The following is a 14857-nucleotide window of genomic DNA, read 5'->3' on the forward strand; positions in this document are numbered from 1 at the left end:
CCAAATTAATGAAATTATTAAAAGCAAAAACCAGTTCTGGGTGTTCAACATTTTCATACATTTTAAAATTATTAAAATTCTGGCTTAAGATTGGTAATAAAATTATGGAATGCTTGCTTTTCAAGCATAAATTTCTTTTTTCTTTTTTTTTTTTTTTGTATAACAAATAACAACAAAAGCTGTTTTGAATCTTTACTTTTTTAGTCCCTTCATCAGAATATTCTAAACAGAATATTCTGTTCAAAGCAAATTTGTTGAATCTCAAAGCCTGGAGTATTAAATTTTTACAAATAATAACAAACTTCAAATTCCTAAATTTAGGACACACACAACTTTAGTATTAACAGCATCCTGCAAATCATTACAAGTCTTTGAATCTGATTGACAATCTATCATTTGTTAGTGATGATGGCCTGTAATGTATGAAATGAGACCGAATGCTAATCAATGCTTTGCCTTGGCTTTCTGCTATGTGTTGTCTTGGTGTTTGCGTCTTACCTTTATGTCTGTGCTATTTGTTCCCTTCCCTGTTCTCTAATCCTGCCCTTCCCCACCTGCCCCCTCTGTTCCTTTTCATTGTCCTCACTGACCCATCAATCAACCAACAACGCCCCCCCTTCGTCGTGGTGATCTGCCCTGCTCTGATTGGTGGCTTCGTTGCTTGGGTGGCTGTGTGTTATGATGGACCAGTTCACCCAAGTATGGCCTTCTTGCTGACAGGTATCATTTCTGTGAGAAGTGTTTCACAGAGATCCAGGGGGAGAATGTTACCCTGGGTGACGACCCTTCTCAGCCCCAGACGTAAGTACTGACATGATTTTCCTATAGTATTGAATGGTATAATAGTTCATATGTAGTGAGCCTTGTCAAATATTCTCTTCTAGCTCTGACTTGATTATTTGTATAATAAAAGGGAGATCCCATCAGTGTTTTAATTAAAATGTGTTACCATGTGTATGCCCCCTTCTTCCCTCAAACAATTAAGAGATATTCAATGTAACATCTCTTCACATTTCCTTAACCACAATGTCTTCTACTGTAATTCAAGATGTATCTTGCTTTGTCTTCTCTGTATATGGTGCTGCTTACTGTTTCTTAGAGACTATTTAAGAAACATCTTAATAATAAAATAGCATCTCAGAGGACCATGCAAATTAACCTTTTGTGGATTGGAATATATAGAGTGAGGAGTAGAGAAAATAAAGAATATTCTCTTTATTAGCTTTCTGTTTAGTTTAAAAAAGTAATTGGAGTGCAGGAAGATCCACTTTACAAATGTCTTATGTATAGTTTACCTATCACATCACCCTTGCCATTTCTTAATCCTTAAACTATTAGGAAAAAATATAATAAACAAATAAACCTGCCTTCATTTTAAAAGTACTAGAAATGTTTTTCTTATATAGGGAATTTAGTACAATAACTGGTGTCCCCTTTTTTTCTTTCCTTGATCTTAGAGATAAAAAAAAATTGCTTTCAAATCCTATTCCTTGTGTTTATTAGTTATATGACCATGAGCAAATCAATTAACATCTTTGAGCTCAGATCACTACAAAATGGATTTATTTACTTAATTGTAGGTGAATTTTGCTCTTTGGTGGAGAGCATTCATATGCCAAGATCTTTGATATATTCATAATAAAAAAAAATCCACTTGTTAGTGTGAAATAAAACACTTTAAAAGTAGTATAATATCTGCTTTTTAGTTCACTTTATCTTAGCTGGGTATTCACAAATAATAGAATGAATACAAGAATTGTTTTATGGTTATAGTGATACCTCATATAACAGGTATTATATGAAAATCTGACCAAAAATTAATGGAAGAAATGATCCATCATTTTTATTGATTCATATTAGAGTACCAGGCCTGGAGTCATGGAGGACTGAGTTTAAATTCTGCTCAGATGATTATTAACTGTGTGACCCTGGGCAAGTCCCTTATTTGTTTCAGTTTCCTCATTTGTAAAATGAGCTGGAGAAGAAAATGGCAAACCATTTCATTATTTTTGTCAAGAAAACCCTAAAAAGGGTCATGAAGAGTCAGTTATAACTGAAATGTCTGAAAAACAACAATTTCATACTGGTTGTAAAAGAAAGGATGATGGTGCTCTTAAGTAAAATGAATTGACTTACTAGTGAAGTGGTCTCTTTTTCCTTCAATTTGCCTTTAGGTGCTTAAGAGTATAAGGGCACAGAGTGATATGTGGCATGTTAAGGGAAGTAAATAGGGTATAACTTGAGATACCTAGTCTTGAAGGAAAGAGACTTGATTGAAATCTGACCCCTGTCTCTTACTGTTCATGTTACTCTCAGTAAGCTATTTACATATACTTAAACTGAGTTTCACTTTGCTTTTCTGTAAAATTGTCTCACTACTTGCCTCAGTGAGTTTTTGTCAAAGTGATTTATATAGGATAATGCACTGTATAAATAGTTTAGCTATTACTATTATTGGTTTGTTATTTCTTAACTAATAGAAACTTGGCAGTAGGTAACATTTTATGATGATTTTTCTTTCTTTGATTTTTTTTTTAAGGACTATTTCAAAGGATCAGTTTGAAAAGAAGAAAAATGATACACTAGATCCTGAGCCGTGAGTATACACCTGATTCTCTGTGATTAGATATTTCATTTTTAAAATAAGAAAAGTCTGTTCATGATAGTGTAGAAGTATTCTCCTCCCTTTATGGTATATGTCACATGGAGAAAAAATTGTGAAATATCTTGTCTTTATGGTTGAGATTTCTTTATAAAGTTTTTTGACACTGATTTTCTTAACATGAATCTACAATGGAATGGTTTCTTAAATATAAGCACTGTTCTCAAAGAATGTGTTTTTCAGTAATAATAAAACATCTTTTAAATAGCAACTGGCTAATGTTAGCCCCTCACCAATAAGAAGCCATTGCAGTAATTTATGTTAGTCAAACATATTGCTTCTCTTTTCATATGAGGTTTTACTTCAAGTAGTTTCAGGTTGTGCAACTATTTGTCACGGCATTCTAATTGTGATCCTTAAGGAAGACTTAGAAAGATATTTGGTTAGGAAACTAAAATTGTCCAAGAGAATAAGAAAAAAGTTAGGTGTCTTTTGTTGTTGCATATTTTCTTAAAAACTCCTGCCATGTTTTAAGTGAAATGGCAATTGGATATGCTCGGCAGTATTAGCTCTTGGACCTGGGAGTTTGTGTTCCTAACACCTATTTCTTCTCCTGCCCCTGGGTTGTTTGACCTTGACAAGACCCTTCATTTCTCTGTATCTTATAATATTTTGATTAGTTTTAAGGCTTTTTGCAGTTATGATAGTCTATGATTTGGGATTTTTATTTTTAACCTTATGTTAGGTTGCTTTAAAAGTATTTTCATAAAATATGCTGCAATTTACTTTAGTTTTATGATCTATTAGTACTTGGCTGCTTACTTGAAAAAATGCTGCACATTGGCCCTTTTTACCAACGGTTTTATATTAGAAGGGTTCACATTCTTTGATGCCAAATCTGTTTTCTCTCTATGAAAAATTCTAATTTCTAGATCTACTTTTCCATATCATGTCATTTTTTTTATAGACTTGAAGTCAGTGTTAAAATTCGAATATTTTTCTCTCAAATTATTGGAATATTTTCTTATGCATACAAATGTGGGTATTCACCTACACATAGAGATAGAGAAGATAACTTGAATGCCAGTCATCCTGATTATTAATTGTTAGGATATCAATAATGATTTAAAAGATTATAAAGCTCTTTTAAAAAAAGACTTCAAAAGTGACTCCTTCATAGGCAATTAAAAAGTTTTGATTAAATCTTTAAAGTGTTATTGTGTTTAATTTTATATAGTAGAATTTTCAGAATTAACTTTTCGAGATTGGATATTTTAAAATTTTGAAAAGGATTAATTCTAACACTAAATTAAAGATTGTGCTGACATTATGGAAATTATAACATGATGGTTTGTATAGTTATATACTTAATGCTTTTGAGAAATAATGGCAATATCTTCTGGTGAATAGATTATGAAATCTTTTAAAGAAATAATCCTATCTTTTCCAACATTTCCCAAAGTGTTATAATAACACCTGATAGCAGTAAAATTTGCTTTATGCAAAAGTACGTGCAAGACATAGGCAAAGTATAAATACTTCCTTAGATGGCATAATAATACTTAATGGGAAAATTACTTGTCATTGTTAGTTTCTTCCTCAATAGAATAAATGTCACATGTAATTTTAGTATTATTAAGATTTGTTTTTACTTTTAAATCTTTAATTGAGAATATCATGGCTTAATGGAAATAACTAACTTTGAAGATAAGAGAATCTGATTTGAAGTTTAGCTTCCTCCACTTACTGCCTTTTGTAATTGTGGGTAATTCACTAAATCTCTCTGAACCTTTCTCAATTTCCTTATTTTAAAGATGGAATTGAAAATAATAGATATACATATTATTGAATAGAAAATTCTTTGCTAATCATGAATTTCTTTAGAAATATGAGTTAATCATGATAAAAACCCATCTTAGTAGGTTGCGATTTAAAAGGATCTCTCCCTCATTTGGGACAGCTAGGATAAGGTAGTGGATAGAGTGTTGGGCCTGGAGTCAGGAAAACTCATCTCCCCAAGTTCAAATCAGGCCTTAGACACTTATAGCAGTATGATCCTGGGCAAGTCCCTTAATCCTTATTTGCCTCATTTCCTCATTTGCAAAATGAACTGGAAAAGAAATGGCAAACCATTCTATTACCTTTGCCAAGAAAACCCCAATGGAGTCTCAGTTTGACACAACTGAAAAATAACTAAATAACAGTAACTCCCTTGCTTGCTTTCTTCACCTTCTTTTGCTTTTTATACCCCCAATCATCTGCCAAAAAGTTGATAATTTTTTGACCTATTTAAATATTCAGGATAATTCTTTTCTTTATGATATGGTTTCTTCAATTGGTATTACTTGTGATTACCTTTTCATTTTTTGAATCCAATTTCTGGATTTCCTCTCTTTTGATCTTGATACCATTTGCTTACAAACTTTAAGATACAATTCCTTTCTAGTGTTTTGTTGATCATTTCAAGACTGTGGAATTCACTTATAAATGATATTGGCTTAAAAATGTTCTAAAAACAAAATCCTAAATCATACCCATTTTCATGGTTTTTGATAACTTTTTTCCTTTCCACATGTTTGTTGCTTTGCTTAAGAAAAAGAAACTAAATATTTCCATTTGTTTTTTAACCCATGATTAGGAGAATACAAAAATACTGAGTCTAGTCCATCCCATGTCATCTCATTGATAAATATGTAAGATGTATGAAAAGTATGTAAATGGTCACAGAGTTATATAAGTAACAAGAGACTGAATATAAAATCAATATAAGGACATTAAAATAGCCACAGCTGCATTCTGCTTGCATAAAATTTTGCTTTCTTTTTCTTCCAGCTTTGTTGACTGTAAGGAATGTGGCCGGAAGATGCATCAGATTTGTGTTCTGCACTATGATATTATTTGGCCTTCAGGGTAAGTCATTCTATTCTTGGACTTGGATTCTGATAGGAATTAAAGTAGAGTATTCATACGTTTCTGATTTTGTCAGTGATGAAGACTATATATAACTTATTCTAAATTGTTTTTCTTAATGTTTATTCCATATAGAATTTGTTAAACATGTAAAGCGCCAAACATTTTAATGAAAGTTTCTTTTGTAGTTTCTGCAAGAATTAACTTGAAGAGTTTTTATTGTTGATTTTTCAATGGTCAAGGAATATACATGGACCTGTGTAGATAAGGGAATGCTTCATAATTTGTTGCTTGGACAAATACTTATTGTATTGTATAAATGTTTTGCTAATTTTATCTATTGATTTTATTTACAGCTTTGTTTGTGACAATTGCTTAAAGAAAACTGGCAGAACTCGCAAAGAAAACAAATTCAGTGCTAAGAGTAAGTTTGTGGAAAATTTTCTTTTTTGTTCTTTTCTGGTTTATGTCTATTAAAAAATGTTACAGGATATTTAATTGCTGCCAAGTTGTTCCAGTGTTGTTTTATGTGTCTTCTTGAATGCAGTTTTGTTTTTTGTTTTATTCTAAGTGTAACCCAGTTCAGTTCTCTCAAAAAGTTTTTATCAAATCCTGACGTTCCTCAGTCATTATCATTCTAATATGAAACACAATATATATTCATGCTGTTTTGGATAAGAATCATTCGTTCAACAGATACCATCAAGTGCCTACGATGGAAAATGCTTTGCTGCACATAATGTGGTATATGCAGTGGTGCTGAATCTGTAGACAAGATCTTTTTTCTCTTTTATCTGCTTATTATATCTATGTGGTCATGGACAGGTCACTTAACTCCTCAAGTCTTCTGTTTGCTCATCTGTAAAATGGAAAGAAGAATAATTACTCTATTTACCTTTAAGCATTGTGTGGAAACTTTTTAGGTGTACTTTAAGTACTCTGTGAATGTGAGGAGTTTTTTATTCTGATTAAGATGCCAGAAAATCAAAATTTAAGTTTATATAGATAAAACTTAGCTTGGTTTTTTAGAACATATCTTTAAGAAAGCAAAGTTACAACCAATTTTTATTTTCTTATTGGTGTTATTATTTTGTATCACACTGAAAATTTCATCAGTATCAAATATAAACAGCTTCTATGGGAATGGGGAAGCATCATGTAGTAGAAAAAGAAGTGGCTTGTGTTCATGGATTTTAGATCTGGCTCAGCCTCAGATCAACTGTGCAACCTTAGTTTTTAGGTCACTGAACTTATTCTTAATTCTAAATTCCTAAATTAAAGTTCCTAAATCTATAAAAAGAAGATCTTGGATAAGTCTGTTCCAAATCTGAGTCTAGATTTGTATATATGGGGATTAAAAACAAAACATCATTACTAAATCTTGTATAATTTGAAGAGTTCTTTTTAATAATTTTAATTTTTTTTCTTAAACCAAAAATATAAAACCTAGATCTGGATTACCTAGCCTTTTTTCTTTTCCCCTTCCAGTTTAAATTTTTTGCATCTGTTAATGCCTAATATCTTCAAATCAACACTTGGGCTTAGCACATTGAATCTTTTGTATAGTTGTGATATAATCATAGTTTGGAGACTTGGCTTTATTTGAGTGTCACTATAGTCACTCAATTTCAATTTATAGCATCTTTTCCCTTAGCATATTGGTGGGAGTCATTTCTATTGTCACTTCATGGAACTGCTACTTGTTATACTTCTTTTAGTAGTTCCTTTAGCTCCATCATTTTAGTGGTAATGTTGTCAGCACCAAGAGAGCAACAGATATGTTTTATGTAGCTGAAAAATAACTTAGGATTGTCTTTAGATATTGATACCATCAAATCCATTTTATATTCAGTTATCACTAAGCTTTTAATCTTAGACTGAGTTTGCCTTGCGAACTGCCATATACCTCAGTGTATCTTCAAGAAATGCAAGTAATTTTAATACCAGCTTGAGCAAAAAAGAAATAGGAAGAAAATCTCAAAGTGGTGGGGGTGAGATTATGTTCTGAAACCAAATACAGAGTATCCCAAAAGCCTTGGTGGAGTTCTGCTAAATTAATAAAAGCTTCATACTACACCAAGACTTTAAGGACATGTTATATAAATGAGTTGTTAATTATCCACTACATTGAATTATTCATAGTGAAGATAACTAAAGATTGGCTAATAATGCTGGTTTAGTGTTTACTTGAGATCAAGACAGACTATAGCTAAAAATATATGGAAATACTTAAATCTGTTTCACAGATTTGTTGTATCACCAGGATCATGGGACACAGAACTAGAAAGAGCCTCAGAAGCTGCATGATCCAACTATTTCAATTTACAGATAAGATAATTGAGCCCTAGAAAAATGAAATGACTTGCTCAGGATCACAAAAGTGATAGCCATTCCAAATCCAAGCCATGTTTTGTTTTGACAGTGTTCCTTACTGTTGCTGAAGTGTTGCAGTAAACAGGTCACATATAGTATGTAAACTAATTTGTTTTTTACACAGAAAAATAGAAAATATTCAATTAACTCCCTTTTAAAAAATGACCAGTAACTCTATAATCATGGTAAGGTCTTAAAATAGAAATTTTGTTCAACTGTTGTGGCTAGTTAAAAGTTTAAGGAACAGAAATAGGAATAGGTTTAGAAAGAATGGAAAAGGAGGGGAGGAAAAAAGAAGCTAGAGAAAAAGAGGGGCTATTTGGTTTTTTTGTTTGTTTTTGGTAAAATTTTAACTATTGTTATTTTGGTATTTTTGTAACTATTAAAATCTATTGAAATGTTGGTAGCTTACTATTCATGTTTTTTAAACTGCTTTATCCTTAGCTTTAAAGGCTCTACATGTAATTCAGTTACACAGGCATTAAGTGCCTACCATTTCAAAGTATTTTCTAGTAGCTAAAAATGAAACAAAATAAACATGGTTTCTGTCCTCAGAACCTACTACAGTATACAGATTTATAAATACCAAATAATTTGATGCAAAGAGATGCCACTAATACCTAGAGGAATTTAAGAACAATTGAACTTGAGCTGAGCCTTTCCAGAAGCTAAAAATTCTAAGAGACCAAAGAGAGTATATAGTAGGTGGGAAAATAGCCTGTGCCAGTTCACAGTTATAAGAGACGTAATGCTACATCCTAGAATCATAACAGAGGCTAGTTTGGCTACATTAAAGAATGTTAAGTTAATGATGTCACTAAATAAGCCAGAAAAGGTAGTCATATAGTTCAGGGATTTAAAAATAGTGGAGTATATAGCAATCCTTTATAAGATGATTTTGTCAACTACAACAATAAATGCTAGATTGAAGAGAAACAGACAATTCTAAAAGCAGAAACATCAATTAAAGGGCAAGTACCATAATCTAAATAAGAGGTTATTTGACACTAAACTAGAGCAGTGGCCATGTATTTGGAGAAAGGGAAATGAATGGGAAAAATATTATGAATTTTAAATCCACTAGACTTGTTAACTGATTAGATATTGATACAAGGGCAATTAGAGTGAATGTCCAAGGTTACAAATCCTGTCTGACTAGATAGATAGTTATTTCCTCAACAACTACAACAACATCAAAAATTTGGAGAAAATGATAAGCATAGAGAGATAACCATAATATTTTAGAAATAACGAGTGCATGATTCCTATTTGAAATCTACCAAGCAGATTAGGAACAGTCACATGACAAGTGGTGAAAAAAGGATGATAGCTCAGAACACAGAGATTAGGGCTAAATGTTTAGTTTGGAGGAGCCATCATCTAGTGATTATAATTGAACATATAGAAGCCAATGAGAATAATTACAGAGAAGATTATGGCAAAAATATGTTCCAGTATCAAAACTAAATCCACATTTAAAGGATTGTGACTAGCAAGAAGACTGAGAAGTAGAGAAGTAAAAGAATAAATAGAACAGAGCAATGTCATAAAACTAAATAAGGAAGTATGATTTGTAATGTCAAAAGCCAAAGAGAAGTCAAGAATAATGAAGACTGAGAAAATGCCTAAACTAGACTTAGTAAATGGGAGGATGTTGGTAACTTCAAAAAAGCACTCAGCCTAATGCTTAGAAAGGTTTCATGGGATTGAGGAGTGGGAAATAAGGCAATCAAATATAAACTGCTTTTTTTTAAGGTTGGGAAGAATGGCATGGTAATTTGAGGGAATTTTTTTTTTTAAGATCAAAAATACTGAATGTATTTGTAGGCAACAGAAAAGGAGTTAGTAAAAAGAGATTCTTTTATGAAGCACTTTATAATCAGTTTGCTTTTATTTAGTGCTTGTAATACTGCTAGGAGGTAAACATACAAGTCTGATTATCTTTTATTTAAAGATTATGAAAAGGAAGTACCTAGAAGTTAAGTAACATGACCTAACATGATCCTTTCTAGCAGACATCTGGCCACTTTCAGACAGAGTAATTGGAAAAATAATGGCTATATGTCAGCAGACATTCTTGGGTTTGGTTTGTGTAAATCAGATTACTCTTACATATTATTCAGAAAGTGATAATCAAGAAAAAAATGAGAAAAAGAAAATCTTAATTTCATTTTGGTTTTGGATTTGGCTTGATATTATGGACAGCATTCCTCACCTCTGATTCTACTTGCTAATGTTTCTTGGGTAACTTGATAACCTTAAAAGAGAACATTTGATATAATAAAAATGTACATTTGACTACAGCCTAATTTTTTTGCACTACCAGTCTTGTCCCAGTAGCTGAAAGTAGAGCCATTAGGAAAATCGTTATTTAGCCCAGTTTCTGATTAAAGAAAAATTAAGTCATTTTGACCTAATATTTTTTGTAGTTCTCCTAACCTTCTCATTGGCTTCTTTATGAGTACAGGATAATTATGTAAATAATAAAGTTAAAATTTTTAACTTTATTCAAATATGGCTAATTTTTACAATATGTGAAAGTGGTTAGGAAGAGTGTCTTTGATCTCTCTGAGGATTATTTAAAGCTCACAGTGATGCTTATTTTATTTAGACATAAAAATTCAGTTTTTTTGTGCTGTTAATTCAAATGATTTTGAAAAAAGTAAAGTTTTAGTTGTAGTCGATGAGTTAAATGAAGCTACAGAAATTAGTCTACATTTTTCTCAGTACTTTGCATTTTACGACACATGCTCCAGTAAAGAAGCTCATTGAAAATAGATACAGATACATGTTATACAATATTCACAAGCACATCACTAATACCCAAAACAGTCAAACCTCATCAGAATAATACAGAGCTCTGTGATAATTTGCAAAGATCTGTAGTCAGAGGGTTAGCAATTATTCAAGCCAGTATTTTAGCATTATTTTCCCTTAGTATTAGTGTGTTTCCCATTGCCAGTCCGGGTTTGCACAATTAACACAGATGTTAATGTACTATACTTCTGTAAGGTTTAAATATAATTTAAGGTTTAAAATACTTCTATAAGGTTTTTCTGCCCAATATTATAAGGAACTAATTAATAACATTAGACAGATGTTAATGTACTATACTTCTGTAAGGTTTAAAATACTTCTATAAGGTTTTTCTGCCCAATATTATAAGGAACTAATTAATAACATTAGATTTGATATATTTTTATATGGTCTTATTTTTACAAGGGAAAATATTTACCTCTGCCATGTTCCCAAGATCCCTTATTAAGAATTTATTCATAAGCTGTATTGGAAATTTCTTGGTAACAAAATTTATGCAACTGGTATCCAAAGCTTTTTTTATATCCTTGGCTTAGTGCCAAGATACAGTACATAGCATTCCAAGGTCTTTTTCAGCCTGATGGTTTATGTACAATGATGTATATATCACTACAAAAGCTTAGAAAGGAGAAAATGTCACATGTAAGAGATATATGAAATGCATTAATTGTAAATTATACTTTTTGTATAATTGTAATGCAATATATAAAGTCTTTTTCCTATTACAGACTTAAGAATAGGTTAAAATTTAAGAATTTATTCATATTTCCTTATTCTTTCCTTATTTTTTATTTCCTTAATCTTTTTATTGCTAAAATTTGGTGAAGAAATTTTATACTAACCTTATCAGAAGTTTCTTGATTTCTGTGAGTTTTTCTATCCATTTTTCGTAAACTTCTTGTCACAATAATAAAATAATGATGGGAAAAAAAAATTGCCAAGACAAAAGCGCATCTTTAAAATTGTTGAAATCATGTTAATTTGACTTTTAGTTCAAGGTTAAAAAAAAAAAAAACATACATTGAAACAGTGTGACTTATTACCAGATTTTTAAAGCTTGTGTCATTTCTGTTAGATGAATCTGTATTATTTTTCTAATTATAACATTTAATAATTAGTGGTTTTTCCCTAGATTATCATGTAAGATATACTTGTTCAGCTCATTTACTTTGTATTTATTCACACAATTTTTCTTCAGAATTTTATATGTGGAAGTGCAATGAGGAATTAGTTCATTTCACTGTGTATTTTAATATATCACTGGTCTGTGAATATTTAATGGGGTATACCAGCATACTTAAAAGAACTCCTGGCATTAGAGTGAAAACATCTGAATTTAAGTTCTAGTCCTGACTTTTAACAGATGTTTAATCATGAACCAGTCATTCTGCTCCTCAGACTCTTAGTTTACTAGTGTAAAAGAATTTTTACTCCATAATTTAGGATAATTACTAAAATAGTTTTATATAAATAATAATTCACAAATACAAGCTATTGTATTTGACTTAAAGCGAACTGTTAACATTGTGCCATTCGGTTTTCTGTTTACAGTTGATGTCAGTTTTCAGATGTATCTAACTCTTCATATATCCCTTTGAGATTTTCTTTCTTGGCAAAGATACTGGATTGGTTTTCCAGTTCCTCATTTTATAAATGAGGAAAGTGAGGGCAATAGGGATAAGTGGCTTTCTGTGTGATAATCACACAGCTGGTAAATGTCTGAAACTGGGTTTGAGCTGGGGAAGATGAGTCTTCCTGACTCCAAGTCTTGCACTGTTCACTGTCCCACCTAGCTGAGACTATAGTCAAGTAATTCTGCCCATGCCTTCATATCAAATTCTTAAAGAGTTGTCTCAAATATACACACAGATGCTTCTCTCCCCCCTTATAGCATTGTAGTTGTTGTATCATTCCATTGTGCCCATTTCTTTGTGATCACATGGACTATAGCAGCTCAAGCTCTTCTTTCTATCCTCCAATAGTCTCTTGAAGTCTGTTCATGGTTGCTGTTTCATTGATATTGTCTACTATCTTATCCTCTGTTTATCTCTCTTCCGTTTTGCTTCTATCTTTTCCAATATCATGATCATTTCAAGGAATTCTACCTTTTACTCCCCTCTATTTCCTAGAAATGTGATATTATAATAGTTAAGTAAGAGCGAAGGAAATTGGCCTAGTGACTGAATCCATGTCTGCGTAATACTTTGACTGCAGCTCTGTTCCATTACAGCCAAAACACTGTTTCTGTCAACTCAACTTTGTAATCTACAAACTTCAAAATTATGCCTTCAAACTCTAGGGGAATTATGAAACCAGGTCTTTGGTGACCTGTGACAGGCCTTGTGGTATACTTACCTAGGAATAGCTAAAAAGCCATCTTCTTTACTTTGACCTCAGGAATGGAATGGTGTTAGCAACAAGTATAGACATGTCATCAAACTTCTTAATTTACCTCAACAATCACTAGAGGATAGAGAACTTAAAGTCTATTTTCTCTATTCCATTCCCCCCATACCCTTAAAAAAAAGAATTGGTCTGTACTTTACAACTAAAATTCCTGGTGAATGCCAGTAAACTGTAGTGACAAGCAGTAATGAATTTTCTGGTATACTGCATCATATCAAATGTATGCTTTATTAGGGCTAGTGAAAATAATCTAATGGTCATTGACAAGATTAATTAGTTATTAGATATTTGGAGTGATATTCTTTAAAAACAGAAGTATTTTGCCCAGTCTTTCAAAATTCATCTATTTTACCTGGTTATTTTTTCCTCTCTAGGACTACAAACTACCCGATTGGGAAACCATCTTGAAGACAGAGTTAATAAATTTTTGCGGCGTCAGAATCATCCTGAAGCTGGTGAAGTTTTTGTCAGAGTGGTGGCCAGTTCAGATAAAACAGTAGAAGTCAAGCCTGGAATGAAATCAAGGTTTGTTTGGTTTACAGTGGCTGAAAGTTTAAAAAAAAAGAAAACCCACACACACGTTCACAACCAATTTTCTGTTTTATTTCTCCTCTTCTCCCTTTTTCCCCATTCCCTACACTCCAAAGGAAAAATTAAAAACGCTGTATTGGGCATTTTTAGGTCATTTTTATTCATGTACTTTTTTGGGGAAATTATCTTCTTTTTGTAATAAAAGATTTTAAGTTGTTCAGTCTCCAAATTCTTATACCTCAATATTTGAACTAAATTTTAAAATATATTTGTGAAGTTCTAAATGTAAACAATCACATTCATTGTTAGAATTCTAAAGTTAGCTGTAACTTGCAGGTTTGTGGATTCTGGTGAAATGTCTGAATCTTTTCCTTATCGAACCAAAGCACTGTTTGCTTTTGAAGAAATTGATGGCGTGGATGTATGCTTCTTTGGAATGCATGTACAGGAATATGGCTCTGATTGCCCTCCACCCAATACAAGGTAGTCTTTTATTTTCATTCTTGGCTGTTTTTATAGTGTTTGTTTGTTTGTTTTGTTTTAATATTCTGATAAACTAATGTAGATCTGAACAGAGTTGGAAGAAATAGAACCATAATTAAATGAAGTCAAACTGTGAGCAAGGAAGATTTGTAATGGGAAGTTTCAAATATAGCTTGTGATTAATAATACTTGAACCTACTACCATTGCCATTGTAAATATTTTCTTTGTGACACTAGTAAATGAAGGAAAGAATGTTAAAAATTAGAAAGTACCAGGTTAACACTTTTATTTTACTCCTTTGTTATAAGAGTAGGGTTCAGTTAGTAATAGATAATTAGAATATTAGTCATTTTTTAAACATTAATAAACTATATATATAGTTACTGGTTTAAAAAGACAAAAACAAAAGTGAGAGGTAGAGAAAGGATAAGTAATACCCCTTCTCTCCAGTACAAAGATTGTTAATTGCACTTAACCTAATTTTAGCCTCTTTTAATGTGTGTTTGGGTTTTTTTAGGACTAATTCTGATTCTGTTTTCTTCACTCTATTACTTTTGTGCAAGTCTTCCCATGTTCTACATGCATGCCATTTTTTAAGGCACGGTAATGGGTTTTTTTTTTTTTTCTATTTTTAATACTTTTTCCCAGTTACATGTCAAAAACAAATTTTTAACTTTTTTTTTTAATTTTGAGATTCAAATTCTTTCCCTGCATCCCTTTTCCCTTTCCAGAGA

General features: G+C 31.7%; 1 protein-coding gene across 1 annotated transcript in view; it reads left to right on the forward strand.

Annotated features, from left to right (window-relative positions):
• Window positions 1-14857, forward strand: part of CREBBP (CREB binding protein) — a 164088-nt gene that overhangs the window by 134977 nt on the left and 14254 nt on the right. Inside the window, exons 20-25 of the mRNA XM_051967730.1 lie at window positions 721-801; window positions 2540-2596; window positions 5435-5512; window positions 5869-5936; window positions 13483-13633; window positions 13976-14122. Coding sequence (XP_051823690.1) covers window positions 721-801; window positions 2540-2596; window positions 5435-5512; window positions 5869-5936; window positions 13483-13633; window positions 13976-14122 — 582 coding nt within the window. The remainder of the gene's footprint in view (window positions 1-720; window positions 802-2539; window positions 2597-5434; window positions 5513-5868; window positions 5937-13482; window positions 13634-13975; window positions 14123-14857) is intronic.

The sequence above is a fragment of the Antechinus flavipes genome, chromosome 1 (assembly GCF_016432865.1).
Source record: "Antechinus flavipes isolate AdamAnt ecotype Samford, QLD, Australia chromosome 1, AdamAnt_v2, whole genome shotgun sequence".
Lineage (NCBI taxonomy): Eukaryota > Metazoa > Chordata > Mammalia > Dasyuromorphia > Dasyuridae > Antechinus > Antechinus flavipes.